This window comes from Echinops telfairi, unplaced genomic scaffold (assembly GCF_000313985.2).
Source record: "Echinops telfairi isolate 266 unplaced genomic scaffold, ASM31398v2 ScPeMD7_7469;HRSCAF=8507_1, whole genome shotgun sequence".
Lineage (NCBI taxonomy): Eukaryota > Metazoa > Chordata > Mammalia > Afrosoricida > Tenrecidae > Echinops > Echinops telfairi.
In genome coordinates this window covers 111,788,868-111,812,383 of record NW_022111373.1, presented here as the reverse complement: position 1 = coordinate 111,812,383, position 23,516 = coordinate 111,788,868, and the positions used below count along the sequence as shown (strand labels likewise).

At 43.6% G+C, this 23,516-nt stretch overlaps 1 protein-coding gene and 1 pseudogene across 1 annotated transcript; both read right to left on the bottom strand.

The window, feature by feature from the left end:
- Positions 1–13,778: 13,778 nt before the first annotated feature.
- Positions 13,779–14,048, bottom strand: LOC101643448 (non-histone chromosomal protein HMG-17-like). The gene has a single exon (XM_045285137.1). The coding sequence runs from the start codon at positions 14,046–14,048 to the stop codon at positions 13,779–13,781; it is 270 nt and encodes an 89-aa protein (XP_045141072.1).
- A 42-nt stretch (positions 14,049–14,090) lies between these two features.
- On the bottom strand, positions 14,091–14,843 carry LOC101657164 (annotated as a pseudogene).
- Between the last annotated feature and the right edge of the window lie 8,673 nt (positions 14,844–23,516).

The following is a 23,516-nucleotide window of genomic DNA, read 5'->3' as shown; positions in this document are numbered from 1 at the left end:
TCATCATTCCAAGATGGTGCAGGGCTGGAATGCAGCATTTCTTTGTGTTGGACAAGGAGGCTTCACATGTGAGCTAACTGGATACCATCGCCATCAACCAAACTGCCTCATGGATGGGGCAACCTAGAATAGAAGGAAGAGCTAGGGGTTTTATGGAAAACTGTCTTTTCAAGGGTCAGAGAGGCAAGAGAAATGGATTCAGCTTGGGCTGGGGCTAAATTTAAGTGTGGACATTGGCGAATCAAAGAGGAGAACGTTGAGCTGCGGGCTGTGCAGCCACCTGACGCGGAACCACACTGCATTCCGTGACCTTCCACTTGCAGTCTGGATGCCAGAGGGCCGTACCTTCAGGTCTGAACTGCCACTGCGCTGTGAGACCTTTTGAAGAAAGTGTTCTGGCATCAAACCCTTAATTACTAGTCCAGGAACCCAAAGGAACCCTATGAAATGTGTGTCAAAAAGCACTCTCATATTTGGGGCTTTGTTAAGTTTGGGCTTTTGTCATTTTTTTTTACGACTCTAGAAAACAAAGAGACAAATTAACAAAAGGTGACTCGCTCCCTGTGAAGCTAAATAACATGTGATTTTCAAGCTTATGGTTTACAAGGAAGTGAGCTGCGAGTATATAGAGCTGCCACAGAGAGGCTGTGTGTATCCGTCATTCTACATCTAAGCTATTTTCAATTAGGTGCAAGCTAATTGGACAGGGGTCATCTAATTTATTAAGGTCACTGCTGAGTACTAACACATGCAGAGTTTTTGGTCTCAATTCTAACTGGATTTTTATGGGAGGGCAAACCTAAAAAACTAGGAAGAATTTGTATCATTTCTTGCTCCAAATGATACGGGAAGCAAGCTGGTCTCAGTCTTCACGGATCATCTAGTGGTATTTGTCATGAAAACAAACAAAAGCAAACAAAGCCATTTTCAATCAAAGGACAGAGAGAGTAAGAGGAATAGAGATATTGTGGATTTCACTTCTATGTGATTTATCATCTTGTGACAGCCTATATTCCATGAGAGATGCAATGGAACAAGAGAGGCATGAGGACCAACCCTGGCCCTGCTTAGTGAAACGGAGATGTTACCCACCCTCTCTGCGCTTGTGTATTAGCATATAATCCTCCTGAGATATCGGGAGAATGTGTACCTTAAACAGTTCTTGAAATGTATAGCATATACTGTATATAATCAAGAATAAGCCGAGGCACCTTATTTTACCACAAAAAACTGGGGGGCTTTTTCAGCATAAAAATGTGCTGAAAAATCTCAGCTTATACTCGAGTATGTACGGTAATGAAATCTTTCCTTCAAACTTTTTTGAAGCTGTTTCATGTAGGTTGTGCCTTCCTCAATGAACAAAACATACTTGAAATGCATACTCTTTAGGACGAAGACAATAAAAGATGGCAGGTATCTCCGAGGAGGAGGTTTAAGGAGTTGGATGTGAACTTGGAAAGAAGGGAGTGAAGTAGAGGTCTAAGAAAATGATATTACAGTTTAGACAAACTGGAAGATTGGTGGAAGCGTTCATCAATTTGAACCATGCTATAGTTATGCCTATTAAAAACTGAGTCTTCTGTGAGTAAATCTCACCAGTAAGACACTCCATTTTCCTACAACCAGTAGCTATCTAATCTCAGTGGCTACACATGTAAAATAGAATCTCATTTTTAATTTTTAAAGCACATAATCTCTTCTCTTTATCATACGTATTCCTACAAGCAAATGGGTAAGCTTTCTAATCATACCATAAATAATGTATCCTGAAACTCTACTATATGAAAATGAACACCTAGCCTGAAGCATTTGAAGGATAACATTTTAAGGGTTGACCCAGAACCCCCAGCTCTGGGCACACTGGGGTCTGCAGCTGTCCAGTCAGGAGTGTCTTTGTTGAGAGTGACCAATCGAGATCCACAGGAAATTGAGCACATTTCTTTATTTTCCCCAAGACGACAGGGTGATGGGGAGGAGGGATGGGAATACACCCTGGAAGAATGACCTTGAGACCACTGACCTTGCTGACCCCAGCGTCTTGAGAGAAAAGCCGTCAATTCCGACTGTCTGGGCTCTCTGCGTCTCTGGCTAAACCAAACGACTTTTCTCTCTGTCTCCGTCCATTTGAGGTGATCGAATCTGCTGGTGACAATTATCTAGTATCCCCTGGACATCGCTTAGTATTCTCTACCCACTTTGTGTTGACAAGGGGGAGGAAATCTGGATAAAATTTTCAGTATTACTGGTGGTAAACCCGGGTCTATTCAGTTGCTGTTTGAACTTTTTGTCATAATTTTTATATATGGTAATTAATTCATATTTCATAATTCATAATTCTTATATGTACACTGAATGTAGTTCCCTGGCTCCTAGATGAATTTTCATAATATATATAAAATGATGAAAGTTTATAAGGCTAAGAGTAAAGTTTTAATACTAATAGAAGTAATGAAATTATGGATAGCCCTTATTTTACCACCACTATAGCAATACAATGATGTGCTACGTTGGGCCAATATGCTGCAAAAGATCTTCTTTCAAGTGTGACCGAGTAAAGATGGCACTTTTAGGACTAAGGTGCCCCCCCACCAAATCGTAGTATTTTCAATCTCCTCGTGTGCACGCGAAAGCCGGACAATGAACAAGGAAGACAGCAGGAGAACTGATGCCTCCGATTACAGTGTGGGTGAAGGTTTCGCGAGTACCATCAACGGTCAGGTGAACAAAGCAATCTGCTTGGACCAAGTACAGCCAGAATACGCTCCTTGGAAACAGTGGTGAGACTTCGTCTCATGGGCTTTGGTCATGTTTATCAGGAGGAACCAGTCCCCGGAGAGGACACTGTGCTTAGTCATTGAGAGTCAGACCCCGGGGCTGTGCCAAGGGCTCCAACATCACAATTGCGAGCCTGGTTCCAGACTGGGCAGTGTGTCATCCTGCTGTAAAGGAGGTGGCTTTGAGTCGGCCCGACTGGACGGATCTCAGCTATTGTGTTAAGCACTTTACGTAGTATCTTCCTAATCTTACGAGCTTATAGCCCACCTATGAAGTAAGTAGCATTCTCTTTACTTTTTTGACACAGAGTAAATTTAGATGACGACAGAGAAAGTAATTTGTCAAAGTTTGCACAGCTGATAAAGGAGCGGCAGAGAAAACCTAGGCCTACTGATTGTGAAGACCACAGCAGGCGGCAAGAAACAAACCCTTCCATGTTAGGCCCTGTTCTAGGAGTGACTGCTCTGCTGGCTGAGAGGCTCTCCTCCTGCCCACGATCCTGCCTGCTTCACGGGCTACTGTGAGGATGAAAGGTGATAACTTCTACTAGCGTGCTTGGAAACATATTTAAAATATGCACATATGTGTGTGTTCTGATGCATCCATATTTACATTCAATGTACATGGTTTATGCACAATGATTGCAAGGATGGCATGGGACTGGGCAATGTCTTGTTCTGTTATTCGCAGGGTTGCTGTGAGTCAGGATGGACTAGCGGCACCTAACAATGTAGAAAATAAACATTTGCAAACATCCATATGACAGTGAGGCAGTGTGATGTGTGACCAAAGGCCTGAACTCGGAATCTGGAGACAGAGACTTGCATCTCAAGTGCATGACCTGGGGGACACCACGTCCCTGAGCCTCAGGCCTCCCTTGCAAACTGAGTGCAATAACCATGCTTCTTGCTGCTGTTAGGCATCATCAAGTACATGCTATACACTCATATGCGTATCAATGGGCACATTTAATACGCTGTTCTTATAATAAATAGTAGAATCTCAGGAATTTTTTTGCTTTGCTGACATTTGCTTCTTTGTCAACTATGTGGCCTGCTATCTGGCTATCACATAACATGAATTTTGGAATATATTTAACCTTCCTAAGAGGAATGTTAAATTTCTTACTACTTCTAGCATGGTTTGGGGTAAACGGCAGTAAAGACATTAGGGGTCAAAAAACGCAATTGCATTCAGAAAACAAATGCTTTTTCTTCTTATTTTTTTCTTTTTTTTGACACACAGGTAGTCTCACACTGACACATTATGCTGAGCCACACAAAGGAATCCAACTTCTACCAGAACCGACTTATGATGGCGCCATCAGGACAGAACTCTGTCCTCCGTTGCTGATTACCTATGTATACATTGCGATTCTCTGTGCTGCATTATTTCTGATAGTAAAAGGTTGAAAATTGTGCAATTTTTTCAATCAGATGAGCCATTCACTTATCAGAATATCATAATGCTCTGGAAAAGAATCAGTTGTTCTTCACTAAACTAAAAAATATTATCCAGGATATTTAAAAAAAAAATTCAGGATCAGACATTGAACGCAATATGCTATATGCTATTTCTTGTGTAAATCGTGTGCATAGGTGTGTAGGGGTATTTGGATTGACACTATATTCTCTTGTGTAAGCACAAATAAAGCTTGATGGGTATATAAGAAATGATAAAGAGCGGTTTCCATGGGGCAGAAGAACCACAGGTTTGGGAGACCAAGCAAATGGCAGAAATGATGAAAAGCCTTTCATTGTTGACTGTTTTGTGCTACTTATTTTTAGAAGCAGAAGGTAATTTCTATTTTAAAAATTGAAATAAAACCCCCACATGTTTCTGGAAAATGTGAATGCTTTAACGGATGTTATTCAGAACTCAGAGGTCTGGATCCAATTTATCTGTTCTGACACCAAAATGAGATTAATTTAAATGGAAAGGGATGCAGTTTTGATGTTTGGAGGATGTAGAGCAAAGGGCTCGTTGTGGAGCATAGCACCCAAATGTCACTGAGATCAGAGTTTGTTGGGGTTTTGTTGGACACAGTGATGAGAGGATGTGGAATCCAAGCTGCATTCAGGAGCACCTGAGGGAGGACTGATGCGGGCAGCAGATCAGGAGAGGACAAGTCTTGCAGAAGGGAAGGAGAAGGATCGGATTACGTTGCCAGGATATGCTGAAGTGCTTCCTCCTAGATCCCCTGAAAATGACCTCGTTTGGAAACTGTCCTTGAAGACATTATCAGTCCATATGAGGCTTGACTGAAGTTGGAGGTGTGTGTCTTGAGCCGAGTGCCATCTTTCAAGAAGGAAGAGAAGAGGCGCAAAGACAGACACAGAGAAAGATGGCCGTGTGAAGGCAGAGAGAGTGGGTTACAAGGGAAGGAACACCTGGGGTTACCAGAAGCGGGGAGATAAGATCTTCCCCTCGCGCCTTCTGAGAAAGAATGTTCCCGAGTAGTGGAGAGGTCTAGGGTCCAGAAACAGGAGAGCCGAACTATCGTTTATCACCACTTGGCTTGTGGTCTTTTGTTAGGGCAATCTTAGTTGATGAATAGAGACTGCAAAGATAAACTTGGCCCACTTGTCAATCCTGTCTCAGTTCTTAGTTGCTTTACTGCCTTGAAAATCAACAGGCCTTTTGCCAGGTCTGCCTTGGTGGTCACTGTACAGAGAAGAAACATGACTTCACTAACATTCATTTAAAAGCACGACTGCAGTCAACAGCTACGAGCTCCAAACCTGGTCATGGCGTGGAAGTAACCATGGAGGATATGAAAGAAAACTCTCTTACTACAATTCTGCTTAATAAGAGAGTGGGTCATAAAATGAAGTTCATCAAACTCACTGCCATTGAGTCCATTACAACTCAGAGGGACCCTCACAGGACCCTGCAGAACTAGCCCTGTGGTTTCCAGTAGGAAACTGAGTCTTTCTCCCTCGGAGCAGCTGGTGGTTCTCAAACTCTGCCCTTTTGCTTAGCAGCCCAGCAGGGAACCCTCCATGCTCCCAGGGCTCCTTGCTTTCTATGGGAGGTACGGAAGAAATATACATCTCAAGATCTCACAAGCATCAGGGTTTTGAGTGAGGAGCCAGAATTGGAATCAAAAGGTCATGGAGGAAGAGGAAAGCCTACGTGTAACGACGCTGGATTATTCGAGTAGATAGATCGTCCGGGGGCCATTTCAGACTAGTTTCTACCTGATAGAACTAATGGGGCATTTGACACAACAGAGAGATCATCCTGATCTCAGGAAGGCAAGATAATAAAAATGGTTTATACAACACACACAAACCGAAGACCTTACAAGTGTTAAGTTTGAACTTGCTTTGTTGTTAGTTGCTGTGGGATTGCTTCTGACTCAGGAGGACCCATGAATGAAATGTTGCCTGGTCCGCTATCATGCGCTTTAATCAGACCATCATTTTGTAAGGAGAAGTGCCTCCCTCGGAGTGGTAAGGTGACTGATAAGCATCCTTCCCTCCCCCCCCACACACACCAATAAATGACATTTGCATATGATTTACCCCAAATAGAAGCAGGACATGGCTGAGCTTGTTTTCCTTATCATTCTTCAGGACTAGAAAGCTTTCCCAACTCATACAATGTTGATTATGTTACACGAACCAATGCCTCTGTTATCAAATTAAACAATTTTGACTTATTATCCTGGCTTATGAGTCAGAGATAAGATTGGTCCCCAAAGGGCTGAGAAACGGAAAATAGTCAAAATATGCCACAGGAAGGGCTGGCCACCAGTTCCTCAGCTCTTACTAGAATAGCGGGCCTGACGAAGCATTTGGGGAATTGTGCACACACTTAACATCACCTGGAGAAGGATCTCTTAACCTCAGTGCTCCTGACATGGGGGGCCCGACAATTCTGCAGACTCATTCCCGTGCCCTGTGAAATGCTTGGCAATATCCTTAGTCTCTGTGCCTGAGAGGCCAGTAGAACTCTCCACTGTGACAAGTAAACATGCCTCCTGACATCTGAATGAGATCGGAAGCCGGAGCAAAGTTGCCTCTGGTAATTTATGAGCTTTGCTTACCCTATGATATATACAATTTAATGACATTTAACAGAAATGAAACTTAAGAAAGGAAGTAAATGAAAAGTGGCTCATTACGCAAAGCCATCTATCAATCAAATGGAAGTATCTCATCCCCAAACCAGGCGACCAAATCATTTGTTCGCAGAAGTCTTACACAGAATTAAGGCCTGCTACCTTCTCATACCTGCCCTACCACAGGGGGGAAAAAATACCACAGAAAATTTATCACATACTCACACATCCCAGCTATGGACGCATGCCTTGTCACTTTTTCCCAGAAGTTAAAACCAAGTCTGCTGTGAAAAGAAACAGATTCGAGTGGAAAAGGACAAAAGAACTCACTGTTTGCGGCAGCGGCTTTTCGGAATTTGGTCAGGTCAACATTTGGCGGTCTGCTGGGTTTTGGTGGAGGGGGGCCCAAGGTAAATAAGGAAGGCAATGGCTTCTGCTTGGGGACGCCTGGGGTCTTGTCCCCCTTGTCCTTTTCTTGGCTTTGGGCCCAGGGCCCTCCCACCGTCAGCTTAGAAGGTACCTTAGGGACCTTGGCCGGAGTGGCCCCAGGGGCGGAGTCCTCCTGAGTCATTTTGCTCAGGAAGATGCTCTTGGCAGAATCGATCCTCCTCTCTTCTTTCTTTTCTTCAGCATGTTTGAGAGGCCCGGGGGCTCCTCTGTTTGCTGCTGGTTTCAGAACTACTCCAGGGAAAGGTGAACTTGCTGTACTGACGCCACCGTGATCCTTGTTTTCTGGGTCTTCTTTCGCAGGTTTTAAAGGGCCAGGCTTCGGTTTGGCTCCCAGGGGTGTCGGAGGTCCTCTCTGCAGAGACAGATTCTTCGTGGGGCTCTCGTCTTCACGGGAGGCACTGGTACTCAGGGTCGATTTCTGGCCAAAGGGGGGTTTGGGGAAAAGGGGTTTGGGGTCAGGATCTTGAGAGGCTGACATAAACTTGCCCTTTACCCCAGCCAATTTTGGAAAACCTTCCTTCTGTTCATTTTCCTGGACTGGAGGAGCAGCCCTGGGCTTTAGGCCTGGTGGCTTTGAGTCACTGTCTTGGCTTGAGCTTTGCAGAGCTGGCTTATTCCCGGGCAGCCGGGGAAGCACAGGCTTGGAATCTTCTTTGGGCAAGTTGATGGGCTTGGGGCCGCCAGCCTTTGGAAATCCCACTCTCACCTCAGGCTCTCTGTTGGGTGAGTTTGTCATTGCTCCAAACCTTTGGTTGACTCCAGGAGTAGGCTTCAGAAACGAGGGCTTGTGGTCCATGTCTGGCTTGTCCTCAGTAGGTTTCATTCCCAAAGGTGGCTTCGGGGCCCCAAATCTAGGCACATTGCCAGGTCCTGTGGGAGGGCTGGCATTTCCTTGGTTGTTGAATAAGTTCTTCTTGGCTTGTATTCCTGACGGTGAGCTTTGTCCTGAGACTTTGAAGGGTCGGCTGTTGACGGGGACCTCCTCTGTGGGGTTGCCCCCCGAATTAAACTTCGCCATGAGAGACTTCACATCTGCTTTTCCATCCTAGAAGCATAAGGAACAAAAACTAGCTGAGCAACCAGAAGTCTTACTTGCACAGTGTAAGATACTATGCTTTAAAGGGTTTCCTGGTTTGAGGCCCGCGGCGCTGCTGATTGGCTAGCAAGATATTGTAACACTTATCTTCCTCTATGGCAAAATAAGTTGTGAGAATTTCTCGAAGGGGGAGGGTGGCTTCTGTGCACTTACTTTTTCTTTTGCTAGTCTGAGGCCGATTTATTTCTTGCTGAAGGAACAACTTCACCTTTTCCCTTTCCTCTTGTTGTTTCTCTGGGTATCATGTTGGATTGATTCTAATCTGGTATGCCCCCCTGCCCCATTTTGTGTGTGTAGGTTTAACTTGAAAAATATGGAAGTGATTAAGAAATGTCTTCTTCCACACAAGACTCTTAAATAGAAACTACATCAAAAAGAAAGTAAGTTCTTCTGACATTCAGGTTGGTGCATTCGATATCAGCGTTACATTCAATGACCTCGCTCTGTGGTTTGAAAGAAGCTTCTTTTTTCAAAAAATCCTTTAATTGGGGGCTCATATAACTCTTATCACAACTCATACATCCATCCATTGTCTCAAGCACATCTGTACATATGTTGCCATCATCGTTTTCAAAGCATTTTCTTTCTACTTGAGCCCTTGGCATCAGCTCCTCATTTTTTCCCCTCCCTACCCCTCCCTCTCTCATGAATCGTTGATAATTTATAAATGATTATTATTTTTTCATGTCTTGCACTGTCAGATGTCTCCTTTTACCTGCTTGTCTGTTGTCCATCCCCCTGGGAGGGGGTTATAGATAGGTCATTGTGATCAGTCCCACTTTCTCCCCCACCTTCCCCTTCCCCTCCTGGCATGGCTACTCTCAGTATTGGTCCTGAGGGGTTTATCTGTCTTGGATTCCCTGTGTTTCCAGCTCTGATGTGTACCTGTGTCCATGCTACTCTGGCTCTTTAATGCTTCCTCCCCCCACTATCATGAGCCCAACTCTACCTTACAAATCTGGCTGGACCAGAGCATGAAAGAGACTTTTAAATCCCCTCCACACAGAAGGTCTGCTTGCTAGCAGGGTGCTGTGGCAGAAACACACGGGTTTTTTGAGCTTCAGTGAGTCCCGTGAGAGCTGCAACTCCACTGGACTTTCTTGTTTTTCTGGGTCTTGCACATTTTTTGCCTTTGACAGGGGCAGTCTCACCTCTTTTCTATTGCTTTCTGTCAGAGGAAAATCTTTGAGCTTTCCTCTGATGGGGTCCAACTTTCACAGGCTTTACTATAATACAATGGGTCTTTCTACTTGTTTGTAAATGTGTGGTACCACTGGTTCTGCCCTGCCTAAACTTAGCTGGGAGCGTGTGTTTGCGTGTCAACACGATTCTTTTCAGAGGGTGTGATCTGGAGGCAATCAGGAAGGGAAGGGGAGCAGGAGGCGGTGGTTGGAAACTCCATTTCTGGACTCTCTCTTTGCTCGTCTCGTCAGGGATTTTCAGACTCTCCCTCATTCTCTGTGATCTTGCTCTCAAATCTACCTTTCCTGTCGACAAGGATTCTAATGCAAAAATGAGATGCTAAGGGGACAGGGAAACTAGAGTTCTAGAAGCAGAACACCCAGAACACCATGAAAGAGAATGTCGGCATATGGAAAACGTTAGCTAAGGTCACCGAACCATCTGTGTAGAAGTTACCAAATGGGAACCTAATTTGCTGTGTAAACGGTCCCTGAAAACACAATAAAAACAATACTTTAAATTTACTGTGAAGCAAGCTGGCAGGGACTCAAGTCTCATTGAATCGGGATGAACGAAAGGTATACTTACTCTTCCTTGGGAGAAAAATGCTGCCGTTTTCTAGTTCTGATAGAACTATTTCAGAATCTGGAACCTAACAAAAAATCACTGAACATGTGTATGTGGCCATGATAATTTCTATTTTTCATGCTTAAAAATTCACCTAGAAAGTATTTTCGTATTTTCTACTTTCACCTGCCCCTGCCACACATCTGAACCCATTTCACCTTTCAAGACGCCGCTCAAATAGCAGAAAACCATGTTCTCTCTTTGGGCAAGATTTGCTCTCTCCTTGGATCTCATAGAGCACGTCAGGGACTTCTACACTCACCTGTGCTATTTCTTCTCATAAAAATAAGAACTACCCCTAAGATATAGGTGTGTGCGTGCTTAATTATGCCGTGCACACCTCATCTATCTCATCCCATTTCCTTCTTAAGAGCGATTGTGAGAGGATGAAGGCATTGTGGGGACGAAACCAAGGCTGAAATTGGAAGGGGGTGTTCTGGAAAGAACCTGGCAACGTAATTTGCATTCTGACTTCTTGGCAGGACCTGTAAAGGAGGGCTTAGAACCTAGTAGATTCTCGTGATGAGAGTCCAGCAAGTGTTTGAGCTGCTAACTCCAGGGTCAGCAGTGTGGTCGGAGCCCTTGGACTGGTCTGGGGGGGGGGGGGCTTGTGCTGTCTGTCCCTGTGAAGACCTGTAGACTTGGAAACCCCGTGGGGCAGCTCCCCTCTGCCCTCCGGGTCTCTGTGGGTTGGCATAGACTTGAGGGCCGTGGGTTCCATTTGGTTTGGGTTAGGTTCTCCCTTTACCACGGTTTTATCTGTCTGTTTTCCTCAAACCCTCAAGCTGTTCCTGAAGGTCACTGCCAGGAAGACAGCAGGACCCAGCAGACCTGTTGAGCTTGATCTTTTCCAGGTGGTCGGATTATTTTTCCCCCTAGTTCATAAAAATGCCATAATGTTTAGTTTTATTATTGTATAAAGACATCATGCCCCTATTCTTTTCATGCTAAGGGTAACAATACCTCCTTTATTAGAAACACAACTTGATTCTTCAAAAGCATGATGTTTACCATGCCTAGAGTATTTGGACATGCTGAATAACAAAAATGATAAAACATTTCAATTTTCTTTTTCAAAAATAACCATTTTTTACAACCTACACACAATTTTATGTTTACTCATAAAATGAATTATTTTACTTCTTGATATTTAACATAACCCCCCAAACATGCATTACAACCATATAATAGCTTCTGCCCTCTATATGATGGTCCTGCCATCTTATTTACTATGCTCCAATTTTAAATCAAGTCCTGTTTGCTCAAATAAAACCAGGCAGACTGTGATTAGGCAGCTCATAAGGAAGGCATACAACCAACCAATAACATTAAGCGATAACAGCATTTTAATGAAATACAAAATTTAAAAAGGCACCAATTTTCACATCTATCTGAAAATTAAGACAACACAAAACACTTCCATTGACCAGGGAGTGAGTTACTGGGGGCCACTCAGGCTTCTAACTGGAGGTGTACATTGGACAGCCTTAAAGTGGAGGAACCAGCAATACTATAAAAGCTCTACAAATGTTTTAGCCAGCTACTCTACTTCTGGATCTACTTTCTGGGGGATATACTTAAGCATGTACCTCCAATTCAGTTACAAGGAGATCTGCGGCACCACCGTCCATAGTAATAAGCTTCCGACGATCAACAAGTTTAACCATGCGAGGAGAGAGTGAGTAACATGGCACAGCTTCCTAAGACCCTGCGTGGGCTTCCCCTAATGCCGTTCAACCACGCCTGCATCTCACCTCCTTCCTGACCACTGGAGTCCCAATTACCACACAGCAGCTAATGGTGTTGGGCACGGCTTTTCTCAGTCTAGGAAAACCGAGAGGGGAAAACTTCTGAGGGTTTTGGGGAAAGCTGGAAGTTGCAGCAGCAACCTGTGTTACCAGGAGGGGGTGGGCCTGAAGCAAAACCAATAAGCTGAGGATGGGAGAGCCAGAAACCGCTCCGAATGACAACTCTGAGCTGCTTTCAGTGGGGTAATAAATGTCCTCAGTTGTTTACGTCAAGCATGTATAGACTTTGTTGCCACCAACCCAAAGCACCCTATTGTAGGCACACAATGGAGAACGTTAAAACCACCAAAAGAAGTTATGCCACAGAATTCTATTTACTGCTCTTTCTGAAGAGTGAATGCATGGTTGACAACGACAACAAAAAAACATACAAAAACAACGTGCTCCCATTTAAAACAGATAGCTGTTGGGAAATCCCATTTGCTAAGAAACAGTTTTGAAAGGATGCATACAGTTTTGAAAGTAGTAATCTCTGAAAGATAGGATCTGAATGTTTCCATTTTCTAGTTTTACCCCGACCACAGCACATATTTATAATTCTAGCACCTATTTCTATTTTGTCGATTCAACGTGACTTAGAGTATGAATAAAGAGGTAAACACCTTTAACTGAGGACCCTTGAACTAAAAGTCTGCCATTTTTTAGATAGGCAAGGTGACTTTTTAACTGTTTTGAAAAACAAAGCTTGATATTAGCTATTTGTTTTTCAATGACTATAGATCAGTTTTCACTTTTCTTTGTTAGAGAATCATATCACGATTTTATAGTATTTCATAGTAGTGTTTCTTCTGTGGAGCAAAATCAGTCTCAGAACGAAGTTTCTTCAGGCATCATAGGAACAGCCCAAACCCAAACTCACTGCCATTGAGTTGACACTGACTCATAGTGACAGTACAGGACGGTAAAAAGAACTGTCCCCTACAGTTTCTGAGACTGTAACTCTTCCCACCGCCACCCCCAAAATTATATCCAGCTTTATTAAAGATACTTTTCATAAACAATCACGGTCTTCAGGCAGGACATGGGCAGATGATCGTTAACAGCACACAGCAACTTCCAAACCCCCTTCTTCAATGGGCTACCCAAATCAGAAAGCCCCTGTAAAATCCACTGCAGTCTTCAGCGGGTGCTCTGAATGGGGAGAGTGTAGAGGGAGGGTGGACACTTCACAGTTAGCGTGCTTTTTAACAACTTTTCACGAGCCGACCCTTTCAGAGAACGAAATGAACAGGCAGAATCACTGATCTGAAGATCCACAACGGGAACACAGGGAGCGCTGCTCTTTTGAGGGATGCCCTGAGGGCGGCGTCCCTGGAAAGTCCAGATCGCCCGATATACTTACTAACAACCAGTGTTTTGAGGCCAGGTCCCAACGGGTGTCTTGGTTCATGGGAGTCAAGTCTATGTGAAGGCAGAGGGAGAAGGTATGGAGGATGTAAAAGCAAAGCCGTATTTTGCCCCTCTCACCAGGTGTTTGTGCCAAGGCGGCTAACCGTGCCAATGCCAGGGGATCCCTTCTCCTGGGAACCCAGAGGGAGTCTCTCAAAACGAGCAGGGCAAGGTGTTGTCTTCCATTCCATCAAGCTTTGGAGACAGCCAATGAGTGACATTTGCCCCTCCCCCCAAAAGACAACCATGAAGTGTTCTGTGTGCTAACAAAATAGCTTTAAAAAAAAGTAAAAAAAAAGTCTGCATATTTACAACACTTGATAAAAAATAGTATTTCAAAGTGTACAGTCACCAGAAGTACACAGCTATCAAAAATCCACACACTTCACTGGGCATCTCCAGCACCTTCAGCTTTCCGTGCCTGGTCTGTTGGCATCTCCATGTTCTGCTGGGCTGTTCCCATCCAAGCCACATCGGCTTTCCCCCGTTTCCCTTTGGGCACCTTCTCTCCCTTCTTGGCAGGGGCCCTTTTAAGCTTAGGCTCTGGTTTTGGAGGTGCAGGTTCAGCAGATAAGCTTGCTGATCTCCTCTGAGCTTCATCCTTCACCTTGGCTTTATCGCCGTTAGCATCCCCTTCAGCCTCTCTCTTGGGCATGGCGGCCACAGTGGTGGGGCGCAGGCGCAGGCCGATCGGGGGTCATTCTTGCCTCTTCTTCACACCGCTGTGAGACTGTAACTATTTACTGGAGTAAAAAGCACTATCTTTCTCCCAATGTGGATGTAACCACTTCCCTGCTGGTACATGAGAACAATAGATGCTATTCAACCATTAAAGATCAGAATCTTAAACTGCCTTTGGGTAGGTTTAGCATCATATTGAAATGGAGCATCCTGATGCTTAGCTCCACCGTTTTAGGATTCCTAAGAAGCTCCTGCGACAAAATGAAGTTCATCCATTTTGATTTTTCAAATGCCCATTCTTTTTCTTCCTTCCTATCTAGGAATAAACTAGTTTCTTTACAAACTTGGCCTATTATCCAGATTTAATGGGGATATATCAAATTCAAATCATTGCAATTCAAATCCTAGTCCAAAAGTAATGGCGTTCTTCATGCTTTCGTTCAATGTCTAATTTTTATGAAACATATCCAGTGGAATCCAATCATTCTTACGGCTTCTGACTGTTTCTCACTGTTTGTTGGTAAATTTTCTATTTGAAGGGATTCTGGAATTGACCCATGACCTGGAAAGCTAGTTTTCATTATGTCCAGCTCAACTTGTAGCTCCTCTTCCCTTGAAGGAAGATGTTAAACTTGAAATTGGGATAACGATACAAGGGGTCCTTTGCTAGAACTGGTTTTCCTTTTGCAGTATTTTGTAAACAAATGTAACTGCAAGGAATATTTAGCTTCTCTGCATCTAGTGTCCTTATCATCAGGTGACCAGCCATGGCTACCTAAAGTCTAGGCAAAGACATACTGCCAATATGCTCCTTCTCCTGTGGCTAGATTGATTGTCGCCAGCGGCTACTGGGCGCTGTATGGCCAAAACCACCTTGGGAGAAAGGCAGTGCTTGCTACTGCAGTATAGAGTGACAGTCTCAGAAACTCCAGGGGCAGGTCTTCCTCTCCTGTCCCAGAATGCCATTGTGCGTTGGTATCAACTTGATGGCAGGGAGTTTGGTTGTTGGCTCTTCCCATGATGCCTGAAGAGCCTTCATTTGGGGATTTTGTGCTTCACAGAAGAAATATTAATATGAAATACTACAAAATCATGATATAGTTCTCTAACAAAGAAAAGAAGAGCGCCGTAGGAAGAGGCCCAGCATATGCCCTCCACGGCTGGCACCAAGCAGAAGCTGGCACCAAGCATTGGCAACGTAAAGCATGCACTGAAAACGGACCTCGCTGTGACCTCCTGGCTGAGATGGCACCCAAATGCTTCCATTACAATCTTCATTTTAAATGTGACATCCTACTTTTAAATGGGTCTCAGTGGAACCACGATACCACTGGGTAACACAATTGAGCTATTACATTTGAGTTTTCTCTACAATTTGAAACTTCCCACTGGATATTGTAAGGTCAGGAAAGGAAAAACAATTCATTCCTATCTATGCAAGGCCCACCAAAAACATTGGCAATGACGTCCTGAGTTTACTCCTCTCTGGCAAATCACTAGCCTGCACCCCGACAACTACCTAATCTTATACTGACTTCTTTGCAGTCATTTTTCACTGTTAACTGATTTATTGGACTAAAGAGTTCAATGCCTTGACCCACAGTCCAGCTTAACCACAGATTTCTTTCTGAATGATAATGGTCAACTAAGACTAACCTCATGGCTATTGAGTGGAGTCAGACTCAGAGAAAGACAGGAACCATACAAGTACAATGGGTCTCCTCCTCCTCTGCTTTCACTGCAGGTGGAGTCCACTCTCTTCCCGAGAGCGCTTTCACTTTAAAACAGAACAGAGGGAGGGAATAATGGACCACACACTCCCATGGTGGCAAGGAAAGTAGATCTACTTCAAGTCTGGAACTCGTCCTTCAGTTCTAGAGTGACAGATCGCCTGCTTTGCCCAGGGTAGTATGAGTTCATGCCTGTTCTAGAATAGTTACGAACAAGCTCCCTTCTGTCTGAAAACTGACCTGCAGGAAACCAAAAGTTAGATGGCACCCTTACCCATTCCCTTGTTTAGAGGTAACTGTGGGCAGCGTTTCTTATCACGGACATTGTTAAGCTGTGTATGCGCAGATATGTGTGTGTATTTTTTGTGTACATGGAAATTGTGCGGCGGTCCTCTTTTTCTGAGGGCTGACAGTCAGCTGATACATACCGGTAATGGCCAGTACATGATCAATGACAACTGTGGTGCCTGTGCAATTCCAGATGTTCAATATTTCTAAAATTAATTCAGTTCCCCCACCCCCACCCCACTGGGGTGATTGAACTGTGTTGGCACACAGTGCTTTGCAGGACCTTTTTTAGACTGGAATTGTATTTGTTCACCATCTGAGCCTCCAATGGTAAGGATTTGGGGGAATATTTTAAACAAAACAAACGTATTATCTCAAAGTACTTGAAACCTCTCTTCCACAGTGATGTAAAGCATTTTGTTATAGAGATATCCTCAGTATCCGTGAAGGGTAAGTTCCAGGACTGCCCCACCCCCACCCCCACCCATGGCCTCTCCTTCCACAGGGATATCCAAACCCATGGATGCTCACATTCCATATACACTGAAAAATGGAGTATTGTTCATGTACAACCTATATATATCCTCCTATATACTTTAAATTCTCTCCAGATTGCTAATGATACCTAAAGCCACGTGAAGGCTCTTTAAGGAGCACTTTGTGCACCCTCTTAGCCCTTGAGGGGTTGCTTTGACCACTTAGTTACTTTTTCTTTTTTTTAATCAATTTATTGGGGCTCATACAATTCATCACAATACATAGATCAATTGTGTAAAGCACATCTATACATTTGTTGCCCTTATTATTCCCAAAATTTGCTTTCTTCTTGGGTTCCTGGAATCAGCTCATTTTCCTTTTCCCCCCTCCCCCTTCCCTTCTTCTGCCTCCCTCCCCCATGCACCCTTGATAATTTATAAATTATTATTATATCTTATATTACACTGCCCAGCATCTCCCTTCACCTACCCCTCTGCTGCCCGTCCCCCAGAGAGGAGGTTATACATAGCTCCCTGTGATCAATTTCCCCTTTCTACATCCCCCTTCTTCCCTGAATATTTTTAATCGGCTGTGAGTGGATTCCTTGGATAGGAGACCTGCCAGTAGGGAGAGCTAACTGTATTTGCTCATCATGTACCTGCGTATCCCTTAGTCTAGACTCCCTGTAGACATTGCCCTATGCAGTCACACAGATGTGATGGTAGCGTCTTTTGATGGAAATCCATCCCTTTAGCGTCCATGTTTTTTTCTCCTTCCTTTGAATCATGTGGATCCACTGGTTTAAATGTATCACCTTTGGCACAACCCCTGGGAAGATAGTTGTCAATAAAAACGCTCTAGCTACATTCTCTGAATTTCCCATTAACAATCTCAGTTTGCAGAAAGTCTTTTTACCTTCAGGAATTTGCATAAAAAGGATGAACCAAGTTCATAGGTACAGAAATGCTGAGACGGCATTAAGGACAAGCATCAAGGAACTTGGTGTTGTGTTTCCTCTTGTAGACAGCAGCCTACATATTTTTATATGAAAAATTAGAACTACCTCGCCACTGTTATTGGGAACAGGAATTTATTATATATATATAACATGGTTTTTTCCAGGTTTCTTTTTTAAAAAAATTTAATCATTTTTGGGGGAGCTCTTACAGGTAACATAACATTCCACAGTTCAATCACATCAAGCAGTATTGTACAATTACTACCACAATCAGTTTTGAAACATTTTTTTCTTCTTTAACTCCTTGATATCGGCTCCCCTTTATCCCCTCCATCTCCCACCCTTCCCCCCAGGAACCCTTATTATTGTTTTTTCCCCTACAAATATTTTTTCTTCTTCTTCCTTGCTATATCTTACACAATTCAATATATTCATTTATGTGCAATTTTGTTGCTCAGACCCATCAAGTGAAGTTATACAGTCATCAATGATATCAGCTCCTTAGTCCCCCTCCCCCCTCCCTCTATTCCGGGACCCTCAGGAGATTATATATATATATATATATAAAATGTATTTTTTAATATCTCCTGGATGTTAGGTAAATCCAATGGTCCTCAACTGGTGCCATTTGGCCCCATAGGGATCATTTGGCAATACTTGGCGAGGTTTCTTTTCTTTTATTATTTATAGCTGATGAGGGATGTTACTGGTGTCTAGTGGGTAGAGATCAGAGGTGCTGCACAACAAAGAATTATCTGGTCCCAAGTATCAACAGTTCTAAAGCTTGTGACTGAAAGCCCCTTTCCAGAAGTCTTTTAATTCTGTTTAAGTAAATACAGAGTTCTTTGAAACCCACCAATAACTCTACACAAACTAAGCAGGACAAAAAGGCTTCCACTGGAGATCATTTCCAAATTTACAAGTCTTTGAAAACTTAATTGGTATGTTTATACTAAATTGACTTTGAAGCCATTTATTATAAATAAAAATATAAATAGGAACCAAGTACCCACAAATCCTGCTAGCCAATGACCCTGAAATCACTTCAGCACTCCAGCAAGAGTGCAAAGAGCCCTGTCTTTGGGGGCTGCTGCTCTTCCCTGGAGAGAGCTCATGGAAAAGGAGAATGCAATGACCTCGTTTCATTGTAAGCGAGTGAATAATTATTTATCCAAAATATTTAATTTCATTTTGAAATCCACTGATCAATTTAACCCATCTGAGTTTTCTTTTGTATTGTTATCTGAAGAGAGCAGACCATTCTTTTCTTCTTGTTGGCTGCCACAGAGTCAATTTTCCTCTCTCACTCACCCCATGTGACAGAGTAGAACTACCCCCCAGCACGGTCATCTTTCTGGGAGGGCCCCAGATGGAATAGCGGTCAAACACTTGTCTGCTACCCCAAATGTTGGTGGTTTGAACCCAGAAGTCTCTCTGCAGGAGGAAGGTATGGCAGCTTGACCTTTCTTCCATGGAGTTACTGAATGGGTTCGAACTGCCAACCTTTTGGTTAGCACCAAAGGCTTAACTCTTGCATCACCAGGACTCCATTAGCAGTAACTTATTTGGTATGAGAGGCTAGTTCTTCTCAAGCTGCAATACTGGTTTGCATTACTGCCATCTTTGTCACAGCAAAACCCCAGGTCTGCCAACATCAGAGCTACAAGGGGGCACGTGCAAAACCCCAGGTCCGCCAACATCAGCGCTACAAGGGGGCACGTGCAAAACCCCAGGTCCGCCAACATCAGAGCTACAAGGGGGCACATGCAAAACCCCAGGTCCGCCAACATCAGCGCTACCAGGGGGCACGTGCAAAACCCCAGGTCTGCCAACATCAGAGCTACCAGGGGGCACGTGCAAAATCCCAGGTCCGCCAACATCAGAGCTACAAGGGGGCACGTCCTACGCAAGACTTCAGAGGCTGTGGGCAGGGTATGTGGACGAGAGAAGGAGACTGCAGAAGGGGCCTGGCTAGATAGGAAGACTCAGCTTCTATGGGGATGGGATCTCATGTTATTCAGAATGCTCTGTTCCAAAGATTGACCAGAGGGCATAGCAAAGAGACTGAGAAAACAGAAAGTTCCTCTTAAAGTCACAGCTATTTACCATCTTTGAGGCAGGAAGCCAAAAAAAAACCCAACAAAAAACACCACCCAAACTCACTGCCCTTGAGTGGATGCTGACTCATAGTAACCCTATCCAATAGATAGAAGTGTCCTTGTGAGTTTCTGAGACTGTAATTCTTTGCAGTTTTAGAAAGCCCCATCTTTTCCCCAAAGAGTGCTGGTGGTTTTGAACTGCTGACCTTGCAGTTAGCAGCCGAATGTGTTACCGCCACACCATCAATGTGTCTCATGAGGCGGAAGAAGGCTGATGAAAATTAATCAAACTTGATGGGGAAGTAGTTTCAACCGTTCATACCAGCCTCACTGGTTTGTATTTCTTAGACTAAAGAAAACAAGTTCCCACAACCAAACCCTTCATCCCTTCTCTGAGTACTCCCTTGTACACACACACAGACGTGTGCATACACACACACACACAGACGTGCACACACACACACACACACACACACACACACACCAATTGTCATTTATCTTTAAAAAAACAAAACAAGGTGGAAAAAAAACCCCAAAACAACAAAAAAACAACAACAAAATAATTTGGTCTGCAATATCTAGTAAACTTGGAAAAAGAAATTGTTTTGATCTGAAAATAGCCTTTCTTAAAAGTTTTTATAGTCAGAAATAATAGAATAAGACTCTTCTAATTACTTTTCATTGTAAAAACAGGATTAATGGAAGCTGACTAAAAGCATACTGCAAAACCTTTCCCCAATCAAAGTTACATTGTAGATAATGAAGCAGCAATAAACATTGTTCATCCTCCTGTTCGTACTGTCTCATTGTTTGTGCACTAGCGAGTTATAATGGAGGTACTTAGCTTCCCCAAAGAGTTGTAAAAGCAGGAACTCGGCTTTTCTTCCCTCCTCAGCAACAGCCCTTCCCCCACCCCAACAAACACATACCCCCTAAATCCTGGCATATTTATTTCCATAATGTGCATTAAAGTATACTGGCTGCTGGGCTAAACTTAATTGAATTTCCTCACAGTTGGTCACACAGATGATATTTGCGAAATGGTTTTCTTAGCTTCTTTAAGGACACTGTGGAACCCCTATCGTGGATCTATTCTCAAGGGCTCACTCGCTCTCTGAATGTGGTGTGGTGGATTCCAGTTGGCTGAGCCTCAGAATGGAGACAGCACCAGGCCCCTCTTCAACAGGATGTGGGAACTTGTCTCTCACCACAAAATGCAAACCGAGTTCTTGGGGTAGGAGCTGGTGCTGCAGAAGCTGGGCAGGGGCATGGTAAACAGGAGCTGGTGTAGGAGCAGCAGTGGTGGCCCTGGTTAAGAAATTGGACCCCTACATATTTTTATCTGTGACTTGTGAAGATGGCAATGGGATTACAGCCTGCAGGCCCTGGCCCCAGTAATCCGGTGTTGTCAAGTACAATGTAGTGAGAGGAAAGCACCTACCATAAGGGTGTCTTTCTGGGCGTTGTCTACTTGGCCATTTCCCTTTAGGAGGTTGGCCTGAGTGCCTTGCATACACCTCAATAGGTATGACTGGCTTATCCCTATGCCTGCTACTCTGGACCCTTTCCTTGTACCTACGGTGCTTCTGCCCTCCCACCCCCCATGAATTGGAGTTGAGGATCCAAGCTAGTTTAGCAAGCAGTAAAAGCCAGTCGATGTTGTCTGTCTTCCAAATGATATATCATTTTGCATCTTCATTGATTAGGTCTTTTGTGGACTCTCCGTCTTTAAAGACCTGGAGCTTAAAATATAGCCATCACTCTACAAGTTAGAACCCTCCAGTCTCCCCCTCCTAGTTATCCTACCAAATAGTTCTTGTATAAACACACTTCTGACTTTGTCATGCCCTTGGAGGGTTTACGCTTGACTAGATCAAGTTAAATGCAGTTTTATGTGTAATTGTGAAGCTGTTCTTCTATAAGTTTTCAATCTCTTGATGCTAATAGCATGATAGAATATAGAGACTATGAAGTAGGATATAGGTAGCATAAAATCACAGTCTTAAATCTACTTATTTTTGTTTTCCAATTTTGTACAGAGGGACTTCCAAAAGCTCATGGGAACATGCAATGAAAAGATAATGAACTGTTTGAAACCCTCTCCCATGGATGTTGCTGTGGTTAGTTGCTGTCAAGTCGGTTCTGATGCACAGTAACCCTATGATAATTGAACAAAATGCTGCCCAACCCTGCGCCATCCTCACAATTGTTGCTATATTTGACCCCATTTCCACAGTTGCTGTCCTAATTGTTCTCATTGCGTGTCTTCCTCATTTTGGCTGCCCTTCTCCATTGCCAACATGATGTTCTTTTCTGGAGACTGGTCTCTCTTGACAACATGCCCAGAGGGACTGAGATGAAGTCTCAGGATCCTTGCTTCCAAGAATCATTTGGATGAACTTCTCCCAAGACAGGCTTGTGTCTTTTTCTGGCAGTCCATGGTACTTTCAATATTTGTCACCAGTACTATATAATCCAAATACACCAATATTTGATCTCTTGACTGCTACTTCCATGAGCATTGATTGTAGATCCAAGCAAGACAATATCCTTGAGAACTTCAGTCATTTTTCTGTTTATCATGATGTTGCCTATTGGTCCAGTTGTGAAAACTTTGCAAATTAGCTATAAATTAGCAATAATGAAATATCCCAAATTAGGATATTGTCTCTGAAGAATTTGATTGGAAATTGTCTTCATCGATATTGTGAATATATCATTAAGTTATTCTGGCTCCTCTAGAATGACCCCTGATGACAGAGCCGAACTGCACCATAGAATTTCATGTTGTTGTCACAGTGACCCTACGTACAATAGGATGAAACACTTTCCAGTCCTGTGCCATCCTCACAATTTTTCTTTTGTTCAGGCCCATTGATTTAGCCACTGTGTCAATCTATTTGTTGAGGGTCTTTTTCATGGCTCCTTTGCAAGCATGATGCCCTCCTCCAGGGACCGTTCTCTCTGAATACATGCTCAAAGGAAATGAGATCAAGTCTGCCCATCCTTGCCTGCAAGGAGCCTTCTACCTGTATTTCTTCCAAGACAGATTAGTTTGTTCTTTTGGCAGTTGATGGTCTTTTGACATTTTTTCACCAGCACCATAATTAACATGCATCAATTTTTCTCGATCTTCCTTATTCCATGTACAACGCTTACATGCATGAGGTGATTGAAAATACCATAGAATGTAATTTTTATAGGATCAGATTCTCCTCCAGAGCCTCGCTAGTGGGTCTGAACAATTGATGTTTAACTACAAACCGTGTGGTTAGCAGTCCAGCACTGACCTGGCAGCTCCACCGGTGGCTGATTTGTGGCTTATAAGTGGCTTACATGGTTCTTATGATACTGTTTAATGAACATACATGTTCTTTCATTTTCCTTGCACCTCCAATTGCCAAACCTCAGCCTTAAGAGCGTTTAATGTAAAATACTGTTTCTGATTATCTATTTTCATAAACAGATAAATAATATAAAGCAGCAAAAGAAAATTCACTTTACTAAAACCAGAAAATTTGATATAAAAATCCTTGCCGGCCAAAGTACCATTTGCGGGGAAATAAAGTCACAGTGCTCTGTTCCCTTTTTCTCCTTTGGCTTTCACAGACACCATGGCCATCCTAACATGGAGACACACAGACACACCGACAATGGATTCCTCTCTCTGCTCTAAAGCACGAAGTTAGACACTGAAAGTGTCTGGTCTCCAAGGAGCAGGCTGGGGGAGGCGGGATGAGGCCCCCTGTGGGGTTTCCTCAAGACTTCCTTCCTACCATGTGACGAGAAGTGCTGAGAAGAAGGAGGAGGCTTCCACAAGCTCCTCAAGACAGGTAGCAGCTGATAGTGGCACCTGAGGAGAATTAAGCGGGAATCAGAAATGGAGGGTC

Coding starts and splice junctions, on each gene's coding strand:
- LOC101643448 (XM_045285137.1), bottom strand. CDS start 14,048: ATGCCCAAGAGAGAGGCTGAAGGGGATGCTAACGGCGATAAAGCCAAG.